We start from the raw sequence: 26,018 nt of genomic DNA on the forward strand, positions 1-26,018 counted from the left end.
GAGATCGCATCGGGACCCCCCCACTGGACCCCAGGTAATTTAAAACATTTTGGGGGGGTTCGTTTTAAAGGTTCAGGGTGGGTTTTAGGGTTTTTTTGGTGTGCCGGTTTTCCCGCCCTCCCCCGATTTACGATTTTTAACGATTTAAAAAAAAACAAAAACACGACGATAAGATTTCCCTCCCCCCCAGCCAAAATCGATCGTTAAGACGATCGACCACACGATTCACACCTCTATTAATTACATCATGAAAACAATGGGCAGCTTAGTGGGGATGACAGAAAGAAATAAGATTTAGTGCCACAAAGCTATGAGAAAATTAAGGCTTTTATGGCTAAAGCCAAAAAAAGAATTTTCTTCAACAACTATGGAGGCACAGTACTTCATGATTCCAGAGCGGACAAAGAGGAACTGAAAGGCCAGTACAGGAACTACCATGCATGTGTGGTGAAAGATTCTTCCAAAGCATTCTGAAGAGGCATAAAGTGCTATCAATTTGATGCTGAATAAGATCACATGATCCGTGTGAACAACTCAGTTGAACTGCTGCTTTGTTACTTACCCTGACAGCTAAACCAGGTAATACATTTTATAAATTCTTAAAATATAGAAAATGATTAACTTGCAGAGTAACATGTATTTTAACGAAATATGCAGTTCTTTCATTTACACAGAGGAGCAATACATAAAGTAGTAAAAAGGTTGCTATACCTGCTTCATCTAGACCATCTTGAAATTCATTATCATCTGTCAGCTCTAACTCTTTCACAAAATTGGAAGGGAATAATCCAGACCTCCCATGTAGTGTTCCATTCCACCAGCCTTCTTCTACCTATGAAAAATAATCAAAAAATGATCCAGGCTTTAAAGAAAATAGTTTATCAAAACTTCCCCTATTCTGGGCTTATATATAAAAAAAAAGTTAATACATTTGTCCAGAGACTTTGAAACACAAATGCATATTTCATACAGCTCAAAATAAGGACAAACTATGTACAAATATGGTACATAACATTCATCATGAAACTATATAAAAGATTAAACAAAATATATACAGTGAAGCAAGACAATTGTATATTCAAATCTGTAGCTTGAAAAGAGTCCTGCTGACTAGTACTTTGAGGGGAAAAAATTAAGTCTATATCATACCATCAACGCAAATTAAATAGTTAAGCAGAATTATTTTAGTGTTGGATTGTGACTATTATAGAGAACTAATTTGTAAATCAGAAAATAAATGACAGCACTGGCACTACTTTGCTAAGCTTAAAGCTATCAAAACCTGTTCTCTCACTTTTAACTAGTTACAGTTTTGAAAGTTCAAGCTCTGTTGAAGTAGTCCAGATACCTAATATGGAGAGAAAGGCTTACAGCTGTAGGGTGAAGAGAACCACAGAGTATTCCTTAGATGACCTACAGCAACAAAAAATAGGATGAAGCCTCAAACAAGGCCTATTGTTCCAGAGACACTGTCAGCAAGTCCCTCTTTCTGAGCACCAAGGGTGGGAGTAAGACAACACACAAAAATCTTGAGCCAGCCTGGTAGCTTAGTTAGGAAGTGCTCTATGCTTCAACTAATGAACCACAATCGGCAAAAATCACCACTACGTTCAAAATCAGCTGTTTCGAAATATGTTCTTTTTGTTAGTACAGTTTTACTGCTGATTTTATAATTCTTGATTTGTTTTATAAGGATGGGTGATGTTTCTTTTTTCCTTTGTTACACTGCATACAGAGACTCTGGCTTGTTGCAGTTTCCAATTCAGTTTTTTCTGCATGCTTCTAGTTATGCGTTTTGGTCTCTTTATTCTATGTTAGGTGAGGGTCAGCACATGATTCAGGTGAGGTTTTCTGCTGGCGTGTAGTTTCTGTGTAGGACTCTATAGCAGCCTGACTTGGTCCGTTTTCCTAATAGGAGATGTATTGGTGTCTTAAGGCCTGGTGTAATATTTTCAGAGACTTATTGTACTTTAAAAGTGTGATCTTACATAAAATGCACACATTTACTTGTATTTAGTTTTAAACATATTGTATGGCTCTCATGGAATTACATTTTAAAATATGTGGCGTTTATGGCTCTCTCAGCCAAAAAGGTTCCTGACCCCTGGACTAGAAGAACCCAGACTCTCAGCTCTGGGCAAGTTAGATTTACAGTTGAAACTTTGGAAAGTTTTGGTAACCCATTTGAAACTTTTTGTGGACTTGGGGATATATTTTTCTCACAGGACAAGCAGGATGGTTGTCCTCACAAATGGGTGACATCGGATGGAGCCCAACCATGGAAAACTTCTGTCAAAGTTTCTGGAACTTTGACTGGCCCCTACTGGGCATGCCCAGCACGGCACCAACCCCGCAGCCAGCAGGGGTCCCCCTTCAGTCTTCTTTTTTTCCGCGCAGCAGTAGCCATGCGGTTAAGGAGCTCTTACCACATTCCTGACAGGAATTTCTTCACGGACTTCTTTGAAGTAAAATTTGCCCCACAGGGGTCCCCCCTCTATCTAAATTTAGCCCGAGGTACTTCGGTAAGTTTTTTTTACCGTTTTTCGCTGATTACCGTCGAGTTTGGCCCTCGCGGCCTGCTGGCCGTTGACCGTCCCGCGGCTAAATTTTTGGTTAATGGCCATGGCGTCGGGGTTCCGTCGGTGCCCAGACTGTACGCGCACCATGTCTATCACAGACCCTCATAGAGTCTGTGTATTATGTTTAGGGAGTGAGCATGATGTCCTGACTTGCACCAAATGTGCCCTTATGACACCAAAAGGTCGCAAAGCCAGAATGGAGAAGATGGGACTCCTTTTCCATGCTCACACTCAGACGCCGTCCATCGCATAGACGTCCTCGGAACCGGCACCGAAGTCACACCATCGTCGGCAACCTCCCGGTGACCGTCTGCCATCGACATCTCCACGGCCATCGACTCCCGTCCCTTCCCCCGAGGATCGAGGGGATCTGAGGGAGAAGCATCGCCATCACAAGTCTCGGACCGTCGAGGAATCGAAGTCATCGACCTCGGTACCATCCGAGCCTCCACCGAAGAAGTCTCGATCAGAAGCTGCACCGTCCACTTCTGTTTCTGAGACACCGAGGCAACCCTCACCCCATCGGGGTTTGGGAGCTGCGATTCCACCGGTGACGGTGGTCCCTCCGGTTCATCCTCAGCCTCCCTCTTCCGCGGAGCCGGGTCTCGTTACCCCAGGTCTCTGGGAAGAACTGGACCGGCTGGTCCAGGAGGCCATCGACAAGGCGATGCAATGGTTCCAGATTCCTTCGGCACAGTCTCCGGCACTGAGAGTAGAACCGGTCACCGACCCGATTCCAGCAGCGCTGGCACCGCTGCTCGCCCGGATGGAAGCGCTCATGACCGCCCTTCCACTGGTGATACCTGGGTCACCGACAGCACCGGTGCGCTCCCCGATGGCAATCTCATCTGGTGGAGAAACACCGTATCGAATTCCTCCTTCGGGAGTGGTTCCATCGATGCCGTGTCGTCCCTCGCCACCGATACATTCCTCCGGGGCGATACGCACATCGGCTCCACTGATATTTTCGATGCCCCCGGTGATTCCTTCGGGTTTCTCGGAGCCTCAGCCGGGACCTTCAGGTATCCAACCCCCTCGTGGTCATACAGGTCAGCAACCTGATCCTTATGACACCTGGGGTGATGATACTTCCACAGACACTGATTTACCTTCACTGCCCTCTCCTACTGAAAGTAGAAAGCGTTCTCCCCCTGAGGACCTCTCTTTCATCAATTTTGTGAAGGAAATGTCAGAATTGGTCCCTTTTCAGCTTCAATCGGAGCAAGATGACAGGCACCAAATGATGGAGTTACTCCAATTTCTGGATGCCCCAAAAGTCATCACTTCCATTCCAATTCATCAGGTTTTTCTGGACCTTCTAAAAAAGAATTGGGAAACTCCTGGATCTGTTGCTCCAGTAAACAAAAAAGCTGACTCTACTTATCTGGTACAGTCAGCACCTGGCTTTCAAAAACCTCAGCTAGACCACCACTCTGTTGTGGTAGAGTCAGCTCAAAAGAAAGCTAAAAGAATGAAGCCATACTCATCCATACCTCCTACTAAGGAAAACAAGTTCCTAGATAGTATAGGCAGAAGAGTATGCCAAGGGGCCATGCTCATTTCCAGGATAGCTTCTTATCAGCTGTACATGACCCAATACAACAGGGTCATTTTCAAGCAGATACAAGAATTTTCAGATACCTTACCAGAACAATTTCACCACCACCTTCAAACCCTCGTAACTAAGGGATTTGAAGCTGGGAAGCATGAGATAAGAACATCTTATGACATCTTCGATGCTTCCATAGAAACATAGAAATGACGGCAGAAGACGACCAAATGGCCCATCCAGTCTGCCCAGCAAGCTTCACACATTTTTTCTCTCATACTTATCTGTTTCTCTTAGCTCTTGGTTCTATTTCCCTTCCGCCCCCACCTTTAATGTAGAAAGCAGTGATGGAGCTGCATCCAAGTGAAATATCTAGCTTGATTAGTTAGGGGTAGTAGCCGCCGTAATAAGCAAGCTACACCCATGCTTATTTGTTTTACCCAGACTATGTTATACAGCCCTTATTGGTTGTTTTTCTTCTCCCCTGCCGTTGAAGCAGGGAGCTATGCTGGATATGCGTGAAGTATCAGTTTTCTTTTTTTTCCCATGCTGTTGAAGCAGAGAGCCATGCTGGATATGCATCGAAAGTGAAGTATCAGGCACATTTGGTTTGGGGTAGTAACCGCCGTAACAAGCCAGCTACTCCCCGCTTTGTGAGTGCGAACCCTCTTTTCTTCTCCCCTGCCGTTGAAGCAGAGAGCTCTGCTGGATGTGTGAAGTATCAGTTTTTCTTCTCCCCTGCCGTTGAAGCAGAGAACTATGCTGTATATGCATTGAAAGTGAAGTATCAGGCTTATTTGATTTGGGGTAGTAACCGCCGTAACAAGCCAGCTACTCCCCTCTTTGTGAGTGTGAATCCTTTTTTCCACATTTCCTCTTGCTGTTGAAGCTTAGAGCGATGTTGGAGTCACAGTAAGCATGTGTATATTTATTTAATAAGGGTATGGTCTCCAGGCAGTAGCCATCATTCTGGCGAGTCACCCACTCTTCCACTAGACTCTCTGCTACGGCCATCTCAGCAAGATGCTGGGCTTGGCTTAAGTCTTCTGACCTTCGCCCAGAGGTTCAGGACAGGCTCTCTGACCTGCCCTGTTTAGGGGATAATTTGTTTGGTGAGCAAATTCAACAAATAGTTGCTGAATTGAAGGATCATCATGAGACCCTTAAACAGCTCTCATTGATTCCTTCTGACTTCCCTTCTAAACAACCATTTAAGAAGGAACCTAAAAAGTCATTCTTCCGTCCACGGAAGTACTATCCCCACAAACTAAGTCTAGGTCAACGAGGCCGTATCAAAAGCCTCAGCCTCGCCAACCTCGGAAGCAAAAGCCCACAGCAGCTCTGCAACCAGGACCCGCGTCGGGGTTTTGACTTTCACTTAGAGAGCAGATGCCTAATCCCTCTACCAAGCATACCAGTAGGAGGCCGATTAAGCCACTTTACAGAAAAATGGCATCACATCACCACAGATCAATGGGTGCTAACGATAATTGCACAGGGTTACCACCTAAACTTCCTAACTCTTCCCTCTGACTCTCCACCTCTGCAAGCGTGGAGACTTACCGACCACTCTGTTCTTCTAGAGCAGGAAGTTTCCCTTCTCCTCCAGTCAAACGCTATAGAACCCGTTCCTCTCTCACAACAAGGACTAGGGTTCTGTTCCAGGTACTTTCTGATCCCAAAAAAGTCAGGAGGACTTCGACCAATCCTGGACCTACGGGCCCTCAAGTACCTTCACAGAGAGAAGTTCAAGATGGTAACCCTGGGCTCGCTTCTCCCTCTGCTGCAAAGAGAGGACTGGCTCTGCTCTCTAGACCTAAAAGACGCTTATACCCACATTGCGATAACTCAGGCTCATCGCAAATACCTCCGATTTCTAGTTGGCCAAAACCACTATCAATACCGAGTGCTCCCTTTTGGCCTAGCATCCGCACCACGAGTTTTCACCAAATGTCTCATAGTGGTTGCAGCATTCCTCAGGAAGGAAGGTATCCATGTCTACCCCTACTTGGATGATTGGTTAATCAGGGCCCCAACCCAGCAAATCGCTCGGTCTTCCCTGACCCTGACAATTCAAACTCTAATTTCTTTAGGATTTCTTGTCAACTACGAGAAATCCTACTTAGTCCCATCTCAAACCTTATCCTTCATTGGAGCAGACTTGGACAACTTACCGGAAAAAGCCTTCCTTCCTCATCGTGTCCAAACCCTTGTGTCCCTAGCTTGCCAGTTGCAGTCTCAACGCACAGCAACAGCTTGCCAATTCCTCATTCTGCTGGGACACATGGCCGCCTCAGTTTATGTGACTCCAATGGCCCGTCTGGCCATGAGAGTCATGCAATGGACTCTGAAATCACAATGGATCCAAGCCACTCAGCCTCTGTCGACCATTGTCCGCATCACTGACGCACTCAGTCTGTCTCTTGCCTGGTGGAAGAATCAATCAAACCTCCTACAAGGCTTGCCCTTTCATCCACCAGATCCTCAAATAATTCTCACCACCGACGCTTCCAACGTCAGCTGGGGAGCCCATGTAAACAGTTTACAAACCCAAGGATTCTGGTCTCTAGAGGAAGCCAAACACCAGATAAATTTCCTGGAGCTTCGAGCAATCCGATACGCTCTCAGGACTTTACAAGATTGCCTATCAAATCACGTAATCTTGATTCAGACGGACGACCAGGTGGCCATGTGGTACATCAACAAGCAGGGAGGCACAGGCTCCTTCCTTCTCTGTCAGGAAACTGTGCAGATTTGGGCAGAAGCCCTCTCCCGTTCGATGTACCTCAGGGCCACCTACTTACCGGGGGTGGACAATGTCTTGGCAGACCGGCTGAGACGTGTCTTCCAACCACACGAGTGGTCACTCAATCCCTTGGTAGCAACCTCTCTTTTCCAGAAATGGGGTTATCCCCACATAGACCTCTTTGCGTCCCCTCAGAACCACAAAGTGGACAATTACTGCTCTCTCGTTCGGAGTCAGCACTCTCTGCCCAGGGATGCATTCTCCCTCACCTGGACAACCGGTCTGCTTTATGCATTCCCTCCACTTCCTCTTCTGTCGAAGACTCTCGTGAAGTTACGTCAGGACAAGGGAACCATGATCCTGATAGCACCGCACTGGCCACGCCAAGTGTGGTTTCCCATACTCCAGGATCTCTCCATCCGCAGACACATTCCCCTGGGGAAGGACCCGCACTTGATCACTCAGAACGAAGGATGCCTCCTCCATCCCAACCTCCAAGCCTTGTCCCTGACGGCATGGATGTTGAAAGGTTAATTCTTCTACTACTTAACCTTTCGGATTCAGTTTCTTGTGTCCTGATTGCTTCGCGAAAGCCTTCCACAAGAAAATCTTATTCCTATAAATGGAAAAGGTACACATCATGGTGCACTTCTCAGTCCCTTGATCCCCTTTCCTGTCCAATTTCTACATTTTTGGACTATCTTTGGCATTTATCAGAATCAGGTCTAAAGACCTCTTCCATTAGAATGCATGTCAGTGCGGGTAGCCGCCTTCCATAAAGGTATCGGGGGTGGCCCTATTTCAGTACAACCCCTTGTAACACGCTTTCTTAAAGGCTTGCTCCATTTGAAGCCACCTTTACGTCCTCCGGCCCCATCTTGGGACCTTAATCTGGTTCTTGGTCGCCTTATGAAGCCACCTTTCGAACCTCTTCACTCCTGTGACCTTAAATATCTCACATGGAAAGTGATTTTCCTTTTGGCTATCACTTCAGCTCGCAGGGTTAGTGAGTTACAGGCCCTAGTTACCTATCCGCCTTACACTAAACTCCTGCAGGACCGGGCGGTACTCCGCACTCACCCTAAATTCTTACCTAAGGTAGTTTCGGAGTTTCATATTAATCAATCCATCATACTACCTATTTTCTTTCCCAGGTCCCACTCCAACCCCGGAGAACAGACTCTGCATACCCTCGACTGTAAACAGGCTCTAGCATTCTATCTAGACCGTACAGTTGCCCACAGGAAGAGCACTCAGTTATTCGTCTCTTTCCATCCCAACAAGTTAGGGCAACCTGTGGGTAAGCAGGCTCTTTCCTCCTGGTTGGCGGACTGCATCTCTTTTTGCTATCAGCAAGCTGGCATTCCTTTTCAAGACTGTGTCAAAGCACACTCTGTGAGGACCATGGCGACTTCAGTAGCACACCTTCGATCGGTGCCGCTTCCTGACAACTGCAGGGCTGCTACCTGGAGTTCTCTCCATACATTTGCAGCCCACTACTGCTTCGACAAAGCCGGAAGACAGGATTCCATCTTCGGCCAATCTGTCTTGCGTAACCTTTTTCCAACATGACGTACCAACACCTTTCCACCCGGTGGGGTGCGGATGCCCTCTACCAAATTCTACCCCAGTTGTTGTGCCTGTTGCACGCCGTTGGGTACATTTGGTGCACGTTCGGACATCCTCAGCTCGGTACTCGCCCATTTGTGAGGACAACCATCCTGCTTGTCCTGTGAGAAAGCAAATGTTGCTTACCTGATGTAACAGGTGTTCTCAGAGGACAGCAGGATGTTAGTCCTCACGAAACCCGCCCGCCGCCCCGCGGTGTTGGGTTCGTTTCTTACTTTGTTTTTCGGCAATGCCTATAGCTTTTAAACAAGACTGAAGGGGGACCCCTGCTGGCTGCGGGGTTGGTGCCGTGCTGGGCATGCCCAGTAGGGGCCAGTCAAAGTTCCAGAAACTTTGACAGAAGTTTTCCGTGGTTGGGCTCCATCCTCGGTCACCCATTTGTGAGGACTAACATCCTGCTGTCCTGTGAGAACACCTGTTACATCAGGTAAGCAACATTTGCTTTCTCCTGATATTGATGCATGTTGGAGCTGCACCCTAGTTATCCCACCCTCACTGTTGAGGATACTTTTTCCATCTGGATAAAGGTGTAAGGAACGTGGGAAGGGAGATATCACCTAAGATGGACAAATTGACAATCATATTCATTTTATTGGACTACCTTGACCAAGGGTAACTGTTTAACACCCACCCACCCCTAGGGTTGGGTTTCTGATATCTGTCTGCATACATAATTTGTCAACTATATAGGCCGGTAATTTGGTAATACCTTAAGTGTTATCCATCACATTTACAAAAATGAGGACTATCCAATGCAACTGCTGTGGAGCCTTTATATTGAGGGTAATCATATGGAAACTTAAGACTTGCCCCATTTGTTCAGAACTCTCTACCTTGGAAAAGGAACTGGCTGAAGTTAAAGCTGAATTAGCTTCAATAAAGAAAGTCTCATCCACTTTACATTATTCAGGAATTAATTTCCCATTACCACAGAATAATCAAAAGTCAAGGCAAAAGATTTACTGTGGGCTCAGGAAGGATAAGACCTGTGACCCACAGACACCCGTTATTGACAGCTGTGCAGCCCACATTTCTACCCGCCACTCACACAGGGCATTAAGGAACTGAAAAAACAGTATTACTGTGGGCTCTGGTAGAATTAGACCTGTGATCCAGAGACACACACTGTATCAAGTGCAACAAGTACAAAATGCCTTCTCTGTATTAAATACTGAAGAAGTTCTTGAGAAAGAGATTGAAGTGTTATCTGAAAAGAAAGAAGAAACCCAATGCATACAGAAATTCCAGATCAGAAGCCAAAGAAAAAAGCTCACTGTAATGGATGACTGTTAGAGGCACTAATCTTTTCCCTTGCACAAATGCAAAGGGAAAAGTGGATAACAAAACTCAACTAAAGAGGTCACAAAAAGAGTCCAAGAACAGCAGTAAACCGAACGAAGAAAGCTGGAAAGCTATGAGCACGAATGCTCGTAGTTTGGGCAATAAAATCCCAGATCTGCAAGCCCTGATGGTGGAGGCGGACTTGGACGTTGTTGCTGTCACAGAAACATGGTTTACAGAATCTCATGGCTGGGATACGGCAATACCAGGCTATAACTTGTTAAGGAAGGACAGAGGATAGGAAAGGGGGAGGAATGGCTCTTTATCAGTAACAATATCCAAGCATCTGAGCTGCAAGGAAGATGGGGCAATGAAGAAGCACTATGGGCCAACCTAAATAAAGATGGGGCATCCATTTTTATTGGAGTGGTTTACAGGCCTCCAAACCAAAAGGAAGAGCTGGTCAGAGATCTGGTTGAAGACATCCAAAAGATAGGAAAGAAGGGAGAAGTGGTGATCGTTGGAGACTTTAATATGCCAGATGTAGACTGGAGAATCCCATCTGCAGAATCTAATAGTAGAGAAATAGTGGATGCCCTGCAAATAGCTTTGTTCAAACAAATGGTAATGAAACCCATGCGAGAAGGAGCTATACTCGACTTAGTACTCACTAATGGAGATAATGTCTCTGATGTCCAGGTGGGCGCTCACTTCAGCACCAGTGATCAAACGGTATGGTTTAATATCACAAAAAGGATACGGAAAAGAAGCACAAAGACCCGAGTTTTGCAGTTCAAAAACACGGACTTTGATGAAATGGGGAAGTTCCTGGAGGAAGAGCTAAAAGGTTGGAAGAACGAGAGAGATGTGGATCAACAGTGGATCGATCTAAAAGGAGCAGTTACCAAGGCAACTAATCTATATGTTAGGTTTTATTTTTCTTTTGCTTTTCTTTTACTTTTCTATCTGGTTCTCAGAGGAGGTGGCTGACAAAATAAATGCTAAAGGAACAGCGTTCAAGAAATATAAAAGATCCCAAAGGGAGGAGCACAAAGAAGAATATCTGGTAGAACTGAGGGAGACGAAGAAATTAATCAAGACATCAAAAAGTCAAGCGGAAGAAAGGATTGCCAAGGAGGTAAAAGAGGTGACAAAACATTTTTCAAATACATCAGAGAAAAATTCAAAGTGGTATAGTGAAATTGAAAGGAGGAAAGGATCAATGTGTGGAGAGAGACGAAGAAATGGCAGAAATATTAAACGAATACTTCAGTTCGGTGTTCACTAAACAGGACCCTGGAGAAGGACCGTCGCTAGTTAACAAGAAACTGGAGGGGAGTGGAGTAGATGTAAGTCCATTTACAGTAGAGAATGTATGGGAAGAGCTGGGGAAACTGAAAGTGGAAAAAGCCATGGGGGCTGATGAAGTTCATCCCAAGATACTGAGGGAGCTCAGAGATGTGCTGGCGGGTCTGCTGTGTGGACCTGTTCAGTAGATCCCTAGAAATGGGAGTGGTGCCGAGTGATTGGAGAAGAGTGGTGGTGGTCCCGCTTCACAAGAGTGGGAACAGAGAAGAGGCTGGTAACTACAGACCGGTTAGCCTCATTTCGGTGGTGGGAAAAGTAATGGAGTCACTGTTGAAAGAGAGAATAGTGAACTGTCTACAGTCGGGAGAATTGCTGGACCAGAGGCAGCATGGATTCACCAGGGGAAGATCCTGTCAGATAAATCTGACTTTTTGACTGGGTAACCAAGGAATTGGATCCAGGAAGAGTGCTCAATGTCATCTACTTGGATTTCAGCAAAGTTTTTGATACAGTCCCGCACAGGAGACTGGTGAATAAAATGAGAAGCTTAGGAGTGAGTGCAGAGGTGGAGGCCTGGATTGCAAACTGGTTGACGGACAGAAGACAATGTGTGATGGTAAATGGAACTCTCTCTGAAGAGAGCAGTTTTAAGCGGTGTACCGCAAGGATCGGTGTTGGGGATTGGTCCTGTTCAATATCTTTGTGAGCGACATTGCGGACGGGATGGAAGGTAAAGTTTATCTTTTTGCGGAGGACACTAAGATCTGCAACAGAGTGGACACGCCGGAAGGAGTGGAGAGAATGAGACTGGATTTAAGGAAGCTGGAAGAGTGGTCGAAGATATGTCAGCTTAGATTCAATGCCAAGAAGTGCAGAGTCATGTATATGGGGAGTGGAAATCCAAATGAACTGTATTCGATGGGGGGAGAAAGGCTGATGTGCATGGAGCAGGAGAGAGATCTTGGGGTGATAGTGTCTAATGATATGAAGTCGGGGAAACAATGTGACAAGGCGATAGCCAAAGCCAGAAGAATGCTGGGCTGCATAGACAGAGGAATATCGAGTAAGATAAGGGAAGTGATTATCCCCTTGTACAGGTCCTTGGTGAGGCCTCACCTGGAGTACTGTGCTCAGTTCTGGAGACCATATCTCCGAAGGGACAGAGACAAGGTGGAGGGTCTTCATCGAATGACTTATGAGGAGAGATTGAAGAATCCAAATATGTACACCCTGGAGGAAAGGAGGAGCAGAGGTGATATGATACATAGTTTCAGATACTTGAAAGGTTTTAATGACCCAAAGACAACGACAAACCTTTTCCGTCAGAAAAAAATCAGCAGAACCAGGGGGTCACGATTTGAAGCTCCAGGGAGGAAGACTCAGAACCAATGTCGTGAAGTATTTCTTCACGGAGAGGGTGGTGGATGCCTAGAATGCCATTCCGGAGGAAGTGGTGAAGACCAGAACTGTAAAGGACTTCAAAGGGGCGTGGGATAAACACTGCGGATCCATAAAGTCTAGAGGACATGAAGAGTGGGTGGCTCGTGGGAATGATGGCTACTACCTGGAGGTAATACCCTTATTCAATAAACATACACATGGTTAATGTGACTCCAACATTGCTCTAAGATTCAACAGCAAGAGGAAATGTGGAAAAAAGGATTTGCATTCACAAAAAAGTGGGGAGTAGCTTGCTTGTTACGGCGGTTACTACCCCAAACCAAATAAGCCTGATACTTCACTTTCATTGCATATCCAGCATAGCTCTCTGCTTCAACGGCAGGGGGATGAAGAAAAGTGGATCTATATACAGACAACAACCAACAAGGACTGAATTGCATAGTCTGGATAAACAAGCATGGGTGTAGCTTGCTTATTGTGGTGGTTACTACCCCTAATTAAGCTAGATATTTCACTTAGATGCAGTTCAAACACTGCTCTTTTCATTAATGGTGGGGGTGGAAGGGAAATAGAACCAAAAGGTTACTAAGAGCCAAGAGTAACTGATAAGTTTGAGAAAAAAAAAAGTGTGGAACTTGCTGGGCAGACTGGATGGGCCGTTTAGTCTTCTGCCGTCATTTCTATGTTTCTATATTTCTGAAGCTGTTTTTGATTTTTGATATTGTGGTTTCGATCATCCTTTTTAAGTTACAGTAAATACTATTTTTATTTGAACACCAAACTTGGACTCCTTTGGATTTTTTTGTTTTCCCTTTCTGGATGTGCAAGGGATGAATGGACCCTGTGACTCAGATTTTTGCATTTGGTTTTAATTTTTGTTCCCCTGCCTTTAATTTTTCCTTTTTGATACCTTCAAGAGATTTTGAGACTAGTGTGTGAAGCTATTGTGGTTGATTGTGCCTAAGGCCCTGGAAATTAATCTCTCCCCCCCCCCCACCAATCTGGACTCTAACCCGGACCCGTTCCTCCCCTAGTGAAGGATAAAGCACCAAGATGGGGGACTGGCTGCATCAGTTTGGAAGTATCTGATCATTTTAAATTCAAATATCTTATGTTCCTGGATTGTTGAATTTATTCTTTAGTATACTGATCAAAGGGTTGATGGTAGTGGTCTGGGTTTTACAATGTGCTTCTTCATGAAGCTGTTGCTTTGGTCTTCTGTGTGATGATTAATCTTATCTGTGCAAGTTATTATATTTATTCCTAGCATATAGCCAGATGGACTCAGGACCAATGGGTTATATGCTCCCCTGCTAGCAGATGGAGACTCAGGTTTCAAAGCTGATGTCACTTTAGATGCACCCCTGCAGTGATCTCAGTCCTTCAGTAGCTCTCTATCTCCTAGCAGATGTGGATGTGCTTTCCCTATCAGGATCGTTGTATCGTTAGAAAAGGAAATGTTACCTTTAAATTGGAGAAAGATTGAGCCTTGCTCTCCTGCAGTGATACCTAATGGTCCCTCCTCCAGTTGAGAAATCCTGAGGCGATTTCCAAAATCCCTCAGAGCTGTGCCTTGGTCTGGTAGCTGGTTCCTGGCATAAACTATGCTCAAGCAGCTGAAAGGCAGCGGGTGCAGGAAGCTGAGTGAGACTGTGATAGCGAAAGCCTCTCCCTCCGCAGCTAGAGACCGTCTCTGTACTCAGCTGGTAAATGCTGAGCCTAGGTGAGTTAAAAAAACAACAAAAAAAAAGGATTTCCCATTCAGAGACGTTGGAGGGGTTTCGGTAAGACTTCCTCTGGTCTCCTTGCTCGGCACGCCATACAGACGTCTTTCCCGATCCGTTGCTATAAAGGGAAGTGGGCATCCGAGTGGGTTGAGTGGCCCCCCTCAGGTGTTCCCATACCTGGACAACTGGCTAGTCAGGAGCGAATCTTGCTCCGGAGCCTTGCAGGCTCTGGCCTTGACGGTGCAGACTCTGCAGACTGGGAAGTTTATAACAAACCCCACAGTCACATCTCTGTCAGTCCCCTTAGTTGGATTTCATAGGCTCCAGGCTGGACACAGCACAAGTGAAAGCTTTTCTGCCCAGAGACCGGGTGGTCGCCCTTGCATCACTGGCTACCCTTAATCTGCAGCCCACCTTCCTCTCCACCTACTGGGCCACATGGTAGCCTCCCATCCATATGACTCCTCTGGCTCGCCTCTGCATGAGGAGCGCCCAATGGACCTTACGGTCCCAGTGGCGGCAGGCATCTCAGGGTCTCGAGGTTCCAGTCGCAATTACCGAGCCTCTAAGAGCATCTCTGTCCTGGTGGGAAGATCTCTCCAATCTGGGAAAAGGACTTTCCTTCCAGCCTGCTCTGCCCCAGGGGACCCTCACCACCGATGTTTCCCCCCAGGGCTGGGGAGCCCATGTGAACGGTCTTCACACATGTAGGGCCTCTGGACCGCCGCCAAAGCCCGCTGTCAGATAAACTTCCTGGAGCTTCAGGCAATGCGATACACCTTGTGGGCGTTCAGGAGCCAATTGTTGTCCAAGGAAGTTCTGATCAGGACAGACAATTAGGTCACGATGTGGTACATCAACAAACAGGGCAGCACGGGTTCTTCTCCTCCTCTGTCACGAAGCGGTGCAAGTGTGGACCTGGGCCCTGTCTCAGGGGATGTCTCTACGAGCGACCTACCTGCCAGATCACCTCAACATGCTGGCAGACCACCTAAGCCAGTCCTTCCAGCCCCACAAGTGGTCCCTCAACCCAAAGGTAGCGGCCGGTGGGGTACGCTGGGTGGGTATCTCTTCACCTCCCCGCACAACCACAAGGTGAGCAGGTTATACTCCCTGATACTGGGGAACGGCCAACCGGCCTGCGATGCCTTCTCTCTTCACTGAGGAAAAGGCCTGCTGTATGCGTACCCTCCTCTGCCGCTCCTCTCAAAGTCTCTGAAGCTTCAGCAGGACAAGAGGGGCCATGATTCTCGTGGTGCCTTCTTGTCCCCGGCAGGTCTGGTTCCTGCTTCTACAACACCTGTCGGTGCGGGCACCCATCCGGCTCGGGACAGTGTCCGATCTCATTTCACAGAATCTGGGCATGCTGCGCCATCCGAACCTCTGGGTGCTGGCCCTCACAGCTTGGATGTTGAGCACATAGTCCTCCAGGCTTTGAAGCTCTCTGATTCTGTCTGCTGGGTCCTTATTGTCTCAAAAACCTTCCTCCAGGAAGTCCTACAGCTCGAAGTGGAAACCAATTTCCATCTGGTACGCAGAACAGGATTTAGACCCTTTCTCCTGTCCCATTCCCTAGTTGTTGGACTACCTGTGGCATCTGTTCGAATCTGGGCTTCAGACCAGCTCTGTCAGGGTGCACCTCAGTGCGGTCAGTGGGTACCATAGAGGTGTCGCTGGCACACCCATTTTGGTCCAGCCTTTAGTAGGCGGTTTCATGCGGGGTCTGCTCCAGGTGAAGCCCTCTCTGTGATCACCAGTTGGGTCATGGGACCTCAACATGGTCCTGGCATGGCTCATGCACTCTCCTTTTGAACCGCTGCAGTCCTGTGACCTGAAGATCCTCACCTGGAAAGTCATATACCTGGTGGCGATCACTTCAGCTTGTAGGGTCAGCAAGCTTCAGGCACTAGTCACGTAAGCACCATAACTAAGTTCTTCCACAATTGTGTGATCTTGCGTACACATCCTAACTTTCTGCCCAAGGTTGTGACCGATTTCCACCTCGATCAGTCCATCGTTTTGCCTGCCTTGTTTCCGAGGCCTCATTTCCACACAGGGGAGCGGGCACTTCATACCTTGGACTGTAAAAGGGCCTTGGCTTTCTACTTTGATCGCACTGCAGGCCACAGACGGTCCACCCAGCTCTTCATGTCTTTTGACCCCAACAGGCTGGGCGGGGCAGTGGGTAAGCAGACCTTGTCAAACTGGCTGGCGATTGCATTGCCTTCTGCTACGCACAGGCAGGCCTTCAGCTACCCGGCAGAGTAAAGGCTCACTCTGTGTGGGCTAAGGCAATGCCTGTTGCTCATCTGCATGCAGTCCCCGTCGTCAAAATTTGCCAGGCAGCAACCTGGAGTTCTCTTAAGAACATAAGACATTACCCATGCTAGATCAGACCAAGGGTCCATGGAGCCCAGCATCCTGTTTCCAACAGAGGCCAAACAGGCCACAAGAACCTGGCAATTACCCAAACACTAAGAAGATCCCATGCCATTGATGAAATTAATAGCAGTGGCTATTCTCTAAGTAAATTTGATTAATAGCCGTTAATGGACTTCTCCTCCAAGAACTTATCCAAACCTTTTTTGAACCCAGCTACACAAACTGCACTAACCACATCCTCTGGCAACAAATTCCAGAGCTTTATTGTGCGTTGAGTGAAAGAATTTTCTTCGATTAGTCTTAAATGTGCTACTTGCTAACTTCATGGAATGCCCCCCTAGTCCTATGATTCGAAAGTGTAAATAACAGATTCACTATCTACCTGTTCAAGACCTCTCATGATCTTAAAGGCCTCTATCATGTCCCCCCTCAGCCGTCTCTTCTCCAAGCTGAACAGCCCTAACCTCTTCAGCCTTTCCTCATAGGGGAGCTGTTCCAGCCCCTCTATCATTTTGGTTGCCCTTCTCTGTACCTTCTCCATCGCAACTATATCTCTTTTGAGATGCGGCGACCAGAATTGTACACAATATTCCAGGTGCGGTCTCACCATGGAGTGATATAGAGGCATTATGACATTTTCCATTCTATTAACCATTCCCTTCCTAATAATTCCTAACATTTTGCTTTTTTGACTGCTGCAGCACATTGAGCCGACGATTTTAAAGTATTATCCACTATGATGCCTAGATCTTTTTCCTGGGTGGTAGCTCCTAATATGGAATCTAACATTGTGTAACTACAGCAAGGGTTATTTTTCCCTATATGCAACACCTTGCACTTGTCCACATTAAATTTCATCTGCCATTTGGATGCCCAATCTTCTAGACTTGCAAGGTCTTCCTTAATATATCACACTCCGCTTGTGATTTAACTACTCTGAATAATTTTGTATCATCCGCAAATTTGATAACCTCACTCATCATATTCCTTTCCAGATCATTTATATATATATATTGAAAAGCACCGGTCCAAGTACAGATCCCTGAGGCACTCCACTATTTACCCTTTTCCACTGAGAAATTTGACCATTTAATCCTACTTTCTGTTTCCTGTCTTTTAACCAGTTTGTAGTCCACGAAAGGACATCACCTCCTATCCCATGACTTTTTAGTTTTCTTCAAAGCCTCTCATGAGGGACTTTGTCAAACGCCTTCTGAAAATCCAAATACACTACATCTACCGGTTCACCTTTATCCACATGTTTATTAACCCCCTTCAAAAATATGAAGCAGATTTGTTAGGCAAGACTTCCCTTGGGTAAATACATGTTGTCTGTGTTCCATTAAATCATGTCTTTCTGTATGCTCTACGATTTTGATCTTGAGAATAGTTTCCACGATTTTTCTCGGCACTGAAGTCAGGCGCACTGGTCTATAGTTATCCAGATCGCCCCTGGAGCCTTTTTTAAATATTGGGGTTACATTGGCCATCCTCCAGTCTTCAGATACAATGGATAATTTTAATGATAGGTTACAAATTTTAACTAATAGATAATAAATTTCATTTTTTAGTTCCTTCACTACCATAGGATGCATACCATCCGGTCCAGGTGATTTGCTACTCTTTTTAGTTTGTCAATCTGGCCTACTACATCTTCCAAGTTCACAGTGATTTTGTTTAGTTCATCTGACTCATCACCCCTGAAAACCATCTCCGGAACTGGTATCTCCCCAACATCCTCATTAGTAAACACAGAAGCAAAGAATTAATTTAGTCTTTCTGAAATGGCCTTATCTTCCCTAAGAGCCCCTTTAACCCCCTCTGTCATCTAATGGTCCAACAGACTCCCTCACAGGTTTCTTGCTTCGGATATATTTTAAAAAGTTTTTATTATGAGTTTTTGCCTCTATGGCCAACTTCAATTCAAATTCTCTCTTTGCCTGTGTTATCAATGTTTTACACTTAACCTGACAATGCTTATGTTTTATCCTATTTTCTTCAGATGGATCCTTCTTCCAATTTTTGAAGGATTTTTTTTTATATCTAAAATAGCCTCTTTCACCAACCATGACTGTAATAGTTTTGCCTTCCTTCCACCTTTCTTAATGTGTGGAATACATATGGACTGCGCCTCTAGGATTGTATTTTTAAACAATGTCCATGCCTGAGGAACACAACCTTTGCAGCTGCACCTTTCAGTTTTTTTCTAACTATTTTCCTCATTTTATCAAAGTTTCCCTTTTGAAAGTTTAGTGTTTGAGCTGCAGATTTACTTATTGTCCCCCTTCCAGTTATTAGTTTAAATTTGATCGTTATGATCACTGTTGCAAAGTGGCCCCATCGCCATTACCTCTCACCAAATCCTGAGTTCCACTAAGAATTGAATCTAAAATAGCTCCCTCTCTTGTTGGTTCCTGAACCAATTGCTCCATGAAGCAGTCATTTATTACATCCAGGAACTTTGTCTCTAGCAAGTCCTGATGTTACATTTACCCAGTCAATATTGGGGTAATTGAAATCTCCAAACACGAGAGTGCAGAATAAAGTAAGTCCAAACCACAAGGTAAATCAAAACAGCTCTAAGGAGCCTGAAATTTTTAATTCCTTTTTTTTGAATGGCAACTCCACTGACTTGCAATCACACCACAGTATAGACCGCGTCCCCCGACACGGTCCCGTGTTTCGCCAAGGGCTGCATCGGGGGGGAGCAACAAGGTTATCAAGCTTGGCCCCCGTTCCTGAGGCGCAACTAGCAGTGCATACAGCAAGCAATCTCTGGTGACCCCACACTCTTTATGTGAACAGATGCCATTCCAATTCTCGATTGAGCCCTTTCGGGGCTACTGTATCGAGGCGGAAAATCCACCTCTGCTCAATTCTTCCCAACTGTTCATTATAATTACCACCGCGCGGAGAACGAGGAACAACCTCAATGATGGAGAAGACTAAGTCGGAAAGAGAGTGTGAATGTTGAGCCCAGTGTGTTACTAGGGGTTCATTCTCCCGAGAGTTACGTATATTTGAGCAGTGCTCAATAATGCGTGTTTTTATCATTCTAGTAGTCTTTCCTACATAGATTAAGGGACAAGGGCAAATAATGGTATAAATCACCCCTTTTGAAGTGCAGTCCGAGAAAGACCGGAGAGGAAAAACCTCTTGAGTGAGCGGATTTATGAAAGACGTACAGGTTACAGTGTGTTTGCACATCGTACAACGCCCACAGGGCTGATGTCCAATTGAGGGTGAGGGGACCCTTGATTCTGGCTGTAGGTCCGCGTGAATCAGTCTATCACGGAGGTTACGGCCCCTCCGAAAGGTGAACCTTAAAGGACCTTGAAAAAGTCGATGCAGAGAGAGAGACTGCCAATGTCTACGAATAATATTCGTAACCTGCCGGCTTAAGACGGAAAATGGTAAAATACAGTTGATAGTGCTCTCAGATGATTCAGAGCGTGGGAGAAAAAGAAAATCCCGATTTGCAAAGAGAGCCCGTTTAAAGGCCCTCTTTACTACTGACATGGGGTAACCCCTGGACAAGAACCGCCCTGTCATTAACTTAGCCTGGGACAAGAATTCCACCCGGGTTGTACACAATCTGCGTAGGCGCAAAAATTGCCCAGTGGGGATGTTATGACGTAAATTACGCGGATGACAGCTTTGAAATGAAAGCAAAGTATTGCGATCAGTGTCTTTCCGGTAAATCGTTGTGGTAAACTGGTTTTCATGGACAGATATCACTATATCTAAAAAAGGAATTTGACGTGGATGTATTACAAAATTAAACTGTATATTCGGATCACAGGAGTTAAGCCAGTCAAAGAAAAGAAAAAACTGTATATCGGTACCCCGCCATATTAAAAAAATATCGTCAATGAATCGACGCCATAGGGATATATGCTGAAAGCCATCTGATGGATATACAAAAGTTTCCTCAAAACGAGCCACAAAAAGGCATGCCAGGCTCGGAGCCATTGTAGCCCCCATTGCAGTACCTTTTATCTGTTGGAAAAAAGAATCCTTGAACCGAAAATAATTTTTGGTAAGGGCCAGTTCTGCCAGAGTGGTTAAAAAGGAGGTGGGGACCCGATAAGGGGTTTGACGGTGATTTAAGGTTTCTTCAACAATCCTTAGTGCCTCTACCTGTGGAATGTTTGTATACAGGGAGACTATGTCCAAAGTTACAAAGAAAAATCCGGTAGGTGGAACAGGTGTATTGTCTAGAATAGTGATCAGGTGGGAAGAATCACGAATGTATGATGAAATTTGCGGGACCCAAGGTTTTAAAAATAGATCCACAAACTGTGATAATGGCTCAAGGACTGACCCAATTCCAGCCACAATAGGTCGACCTGGGGGTTTGTCTAAAGTTTTATGCACTTTAGGTAAAGTGTAAAAAACTGGTATTTGGGGAAATTCAGTCACCAAAAATCTAGATTCCCGGGGGGTCAATATTTTTGCATCTGTGGCCCTTTGGACCACTTCCTTAATGTGGAACACAAGATCAGGTGTGGGGTCACCAGCTAGTGGAAGGTAAAAGGAACGATCATTCAGCTGACGATAAACCTCTGCCTCATAGTGTTCAATGTCCTGCACCACTAGCCCGCCTCCTTTATCCGCAGGCTTGATTATAATGCTTCGATCGCGTTCCAACACTTTAATAGCATCATATTCACATTTGGTCAAATTGAAACATGTGAAATGACGACTAGACATCAAACTACGGATATCCTGATCAACCAGAGTTTCAAAAGCCGCAATGAGTGGGTCAGTAGTGCCTGGCGGAATCCATCGAGATTTCGGAGACACCACTGAGTCATCTCGTACAGCGGGTGAATCAGCAAAAAAGAGTTTGAGCTTAAGGGCTCTACAGAAACGGTACAAATGTATTTTCAAATCAAATAAATTGCATTGAATCGTGGGCACAAAAGAAAGTCCTTTCCCCAATATCCCCAATTCAACCTCAGATAGAACTCGAGAAGACAAATTAAAGATGGCTAAAGGATCTACTGCCACAGATCTGTTCGCTGACTGGTCGCTCAGGTTACCCGTTGAGCTTGTGAAGCATTGCCTCTCGGTCGTGAGCGGGGATTTCGATCCTGTCGAGGTTGCTGCCCGGAGTCCAGAGGTTTTTGGCCCGAGTCCAAAAAAGATGAGGCTATAGATGCATAGCGTGCCTTGATAACCTTGTTGCTCCCCCCCGATGCAGCCCTTGGCGAAACACGGGACCGTGTCGGGAGACGCGGTCTATACTGTGGTGTGATTGCAAGTCAGTGGAGTTGCCATTCAAAAAAAAGGAATTAAAAATTTCAGGCTCCTTAGAGCTGTTTTGATTTACCTTGTGGTTTGGACTTACTTTATTCTGCACTCTCGTGTTTGGATATTATTGAAGTGCAGTTCTCCTGCTCTGTGGTGTTTTTGGGTCTGGTAATTGAAATCTCCCATTTTTATCGCACTGCCAAATTGATTAGCTTCCCTGATTTCTCTAAGCATTTCATCTGTCTGACCATTTTGTCCAGGTGGACGGTAGTATACTCCTATCATTATATTCTTACCTAACACACATGGGATTTCTACCCATAAAGATTCTACTGAGCATTTAGTCTCTTGTATGATCTTTATCCTGTTGGACTCTATACCCTCCTGGACATAAAAGTGCCACACCCCCACCAAGTTGATGCTCCCTATCATTGCGATATAATTTGTACCCTGATATAGAACTGGTATAACCCATTGGTTATCCTCCTTCCACCAAGTCTCTGTGATGCCAATTATGTCAATCTCATCATTTGCTGCTATACACTCTAACTCTCCCATCTTATTTCTTAGACTTCTGGCATTGGCATACAGACATTTCAAAGTGTGTTTTTTGTTTGTATTAACAACCTGCTTTTCAGTTGCTAGGGATAATTCGGAAATCATTAGCTTCGGTGATTTTTTACATATAGGCACATGGACTATGTTTGCTTTTAATGGAACCTCTGTTGGGATGCCCTAACTCTCCTGTTTCATTAGTATCCTTCAAGGATACATTTCTCCGAACCATGCAGTGCTGAGTGACTGGTCGGCTTTCCCCCTTGTTCTAGTTTAAAAGCTGCTCTATCTCCTTTTTGAAAGTTAGTGCCAGCAGCTTGGTTCTACTCTGGTTAAGGTGGAGCCCATCGCTCTGGATTTCAGCTTCCTACCTAAAATCCTAAATTTGGCTTCCAGAACCTCTTTCCCACATTTTCCTATGTCGTTGGTGCCCACATGTACCACGACAGCCGGCTCCTCCCCAGCACTGTCTATAATCCTATATAGGTGACGCGTGAGGTCTGCCACCTTCGCACCAGGCAGGTGCAGCTCATTTATTTAGCGAGTTTTATGTACCATTGTTCGGTTTCGCCATCACAATGGTTTACAAAGTTTCGATGTTTTACAGAGTTTCCAAAGATTCATGTGACTGCCTAGACAGGGAAGCCGACAGTCCATCTTGCACAATCTGTTCCAGACCTGAACCCAGCTCTTCCTGCTTTGTACTACTTGTGGGACCCAGACTGCCCCCTGTTTACCTACAGTACCGCAGTTGTGTTGTGCCTATTGGTACCTTGTTCGGCCGCTGTTAGTCTCTCCAGTTGAATGGGACAGTCTGGAGGTTGGCATTCACCCACATGTGAGGACTACCATCCTGCTTGCCCTAGAAGAAAGTGCAGTTGCTTACCTGTAGCAGGTGTTCTCCTAGGACAGCAGGATGTTAGTTCTCAGGAATTTCCCTCCCCCCCCCCCCCCCCCAGAAGTTGGGTTCTCCTTCCGGTTTGTTTTATTTTTCATTTGTATTTTTCTTTGTTACGACACTGAAGGGGGACCTTGCATGGATGTGCGGATAGTGGCAGGCTGGGCATGCTCAGTATGCTGGTCAAAGCTTCTAGAAAATTTTACAAAAAGTTTTCGTGCCGGGCTCCATTGGATGATGTCACCCACATGTGAGGACTAACATCCTGTTGTCCTAGGAGAACACCTGTTATAGGTAAGCAACTGCGCTTTCTTGTAATCCTAAGACTAGTCTCTTCCAAGAACCTAATGTATGCCATATTGGGTCAGACCAAGGGTCCATCAAGCCCAGTATCCTGTGTCCAACAGTGGGCCCACCAAGTCATTAGTACCTGGCAAGTACCCAGTCAATTAAATGAATAGATCCCAAGCTACTAATCCTTATTGACTGATAGCATTTTATAGTCTGTTCTAGGAAATCATCCAAACTTTTTTAAACCCAGCTACTCTAACTGCTGTAACCACATCCTCTGACAATGAATTCCAGAGCTTAATTACACGCTGAGAGAAAAAAAATTCTCTGATTTGTTTTAAATGAGCAAATTACTAACTTCATGGATTGCCCCTGGCTCTTTTCCTCCCATTCTGGACCTCAAGGGTGTCAACAATCATCTGCAAGTGAAGCATTTTTTCATGGAAACCTTGCACTCTGTGAGGTTAGCCGTATAGTAAGGGGGATTTCTGACCTCTCTGGCTCTGTCTGAGTTGTATCTCCACATTTTCTTTAGACTAGAATATCAATGCTTCGTGTGGTTCGCAGTTCTGGGATGCCACTTTCAGTTTTTGGTGCTGCCCTTTGGTCTGGCAACCGCTCCCAGAATCTTTTCCAAGGTAATGGTGGTTGCGGTAGAGTTGAGAGAGGATGGAATCCTAGAACACCCATATTTGGATGACTGGCTGATTCATGCTAAGTCGCTGGAAGAGAACTGCCTGGTGACTCGCAAGGTGATTTCCCTGTTGCAGGAGCTCAGCTGGGTGGTGAAACTTGCGAAGAGTAGTCTTCAGCCTACTCAGTCGCTGGAATACTTGGGGGTTCAGTTTGACATGAAGCAGGGCAAGGTATTCTGCCGGAAATTCAAATTCAGAAGTTGCTAGCTCAGCTTCGTTTGTTGTTGAACACTCTGCGCCTGACTGTATGAACTTACCCGCAGGTCCTTGGCTTAATGGCGGTGACTCTGGAAGTGGTACCGTGGACAAGGATGTATATGCATCCTCTTCAGTGCTCCCGCCTTTCTCAGAGGAATCCACAGTCTCAGGTCTATTCGATTCTGTTCCATCTGCCGATGGAGGTCTCCTCCCAATTGCAGTGGTGACTGCAAGCGGATCATCTATGGAAGGAAGTTGTCCTATCCCCACTGGACTAGCTAGTACTAGTCCAGTGGGGATAGGACAACTAGTTGAAGCAACTAGTAGTTGCTTCAACTCACAAAAGATACAATGCAGCACAATTGGTGCTTGTATGTCGTATAAACAGTCATTTGCTGATTTAATATAATGTATTTATTTAGATGTTTTATGTACTGTTGTTCTATATCAAATCCCAACGGTCCTGGTGGATCTCCTATACAGCCTATGGGAGCATCCTGGCACTGTCCACCATTCCCCAGGATACCATCACGCCCTGGAGGGTTGGACATTCTCCCTCCTTCCAGATCTTGACATGAAACTCCCTATGACCCATGAGAGGATGTGGACACAGATACCTCTACATCAGAGGACTTGCTCTCAAAACCTTCGCCTCCAGAGGAAAGACGGTGGTCTCCTCCGAAGACCTTTCCTTCGCTAATTTTATCAAGGAAATGTCTGAAACCATCCCCTTCAACCTAGTGACTGAAGAGGACATGTGTCACAAAACCTTGGAGGTCCTACAATTTGTTGATGCCCCCAAGGAAATTATGGCCATTCCAGTGCATGAAGTCCTGTTGGATCTCCTATACAGCCTATGGAAGCATCCTGGCACTGTTCTACCAGTAAACAGGAAAACAGATCCAACATATCTAGTTCAACATGCCCCAGGCTTTCAAAAACCACAACTGCTTCATCAATCTGTTGTGGTGGAGTCTGTACAGAAAAAGGCAAAATGATTACGTCCGCATTCCTCAGCTCCTCCTGGTAAGGACCAGAAGTTCTTAGATGGACTGGGTCGAAAAATTTTCCAAGGCTCCATGTTGGTGTCCCGTATAAGAACATAAGAAATTGCCATGCTGTGTCAGACCAAGAGTCCATTAAGCCCAGCATCCTGTTTCCAACAGAGGCCAAACCAGGCCACAAGAACCTGGCAATTACCCAAACACTAAGAAGATCCCATGCCACTGATGCAATTAATAGCAGTGGCTATTCCCTAAGTAAATTTGATTAATAGCCATTAATGGACTTCTCCTCCAAGAACTCTTCCAATAGCCGCCTGCCAGCTATATATGACCCAGTACCAAAGAAACCTTTGGAAACAGGTCCAAGATTTTGCAGACTCATTGCCTCAACAATACCAGGAAAGCTTGACTGCCATTGTCCACAAAGGCTTCGAAGCAGGGAAGCATGACGTAAGAGCAGCATATAACTCCTTCGAGACTGCTTCCCGTTTGTCGGCAACAGGAATCGGTACTAGAAGA

At 45.7% G+C, this 26,018-nt stretch overlaps 1 protein-coding gene across 1 annotated transcript in view; it reads right to left on the minus strand.

The window, feature by feature from the left end:
- Positions 1 to 26,018, minus strand: part of CD2AP (CD2 associated protein) — a 387,343-nt gene that overhangs the window by 209,034 nt on the left and 152,291 nt on the right. Inside the window, 1 exon segment of the mRNA XM_029596051.1 lies at positions 712 to 832. Coding sequence (XP_029451911.1) covers positions 712 to 832 — 121 coding nt within the window.

The sequence above is a fragment of the Rhinatrema bivittatum genome, chromosome 3 (genome assembly GCF_901001135.1).
Source record: "Rhinatrema bivittatum chromosome 3, aRhiBiv1.1, whole genome shotgun sequence".
Lineage (NCBI taxonomy): Eukaryota > Metazoa > Chordata > Amphibia > Gymnophiona > Rhinatrematidae > Rhinatrema > Rhinatrema bivittatum.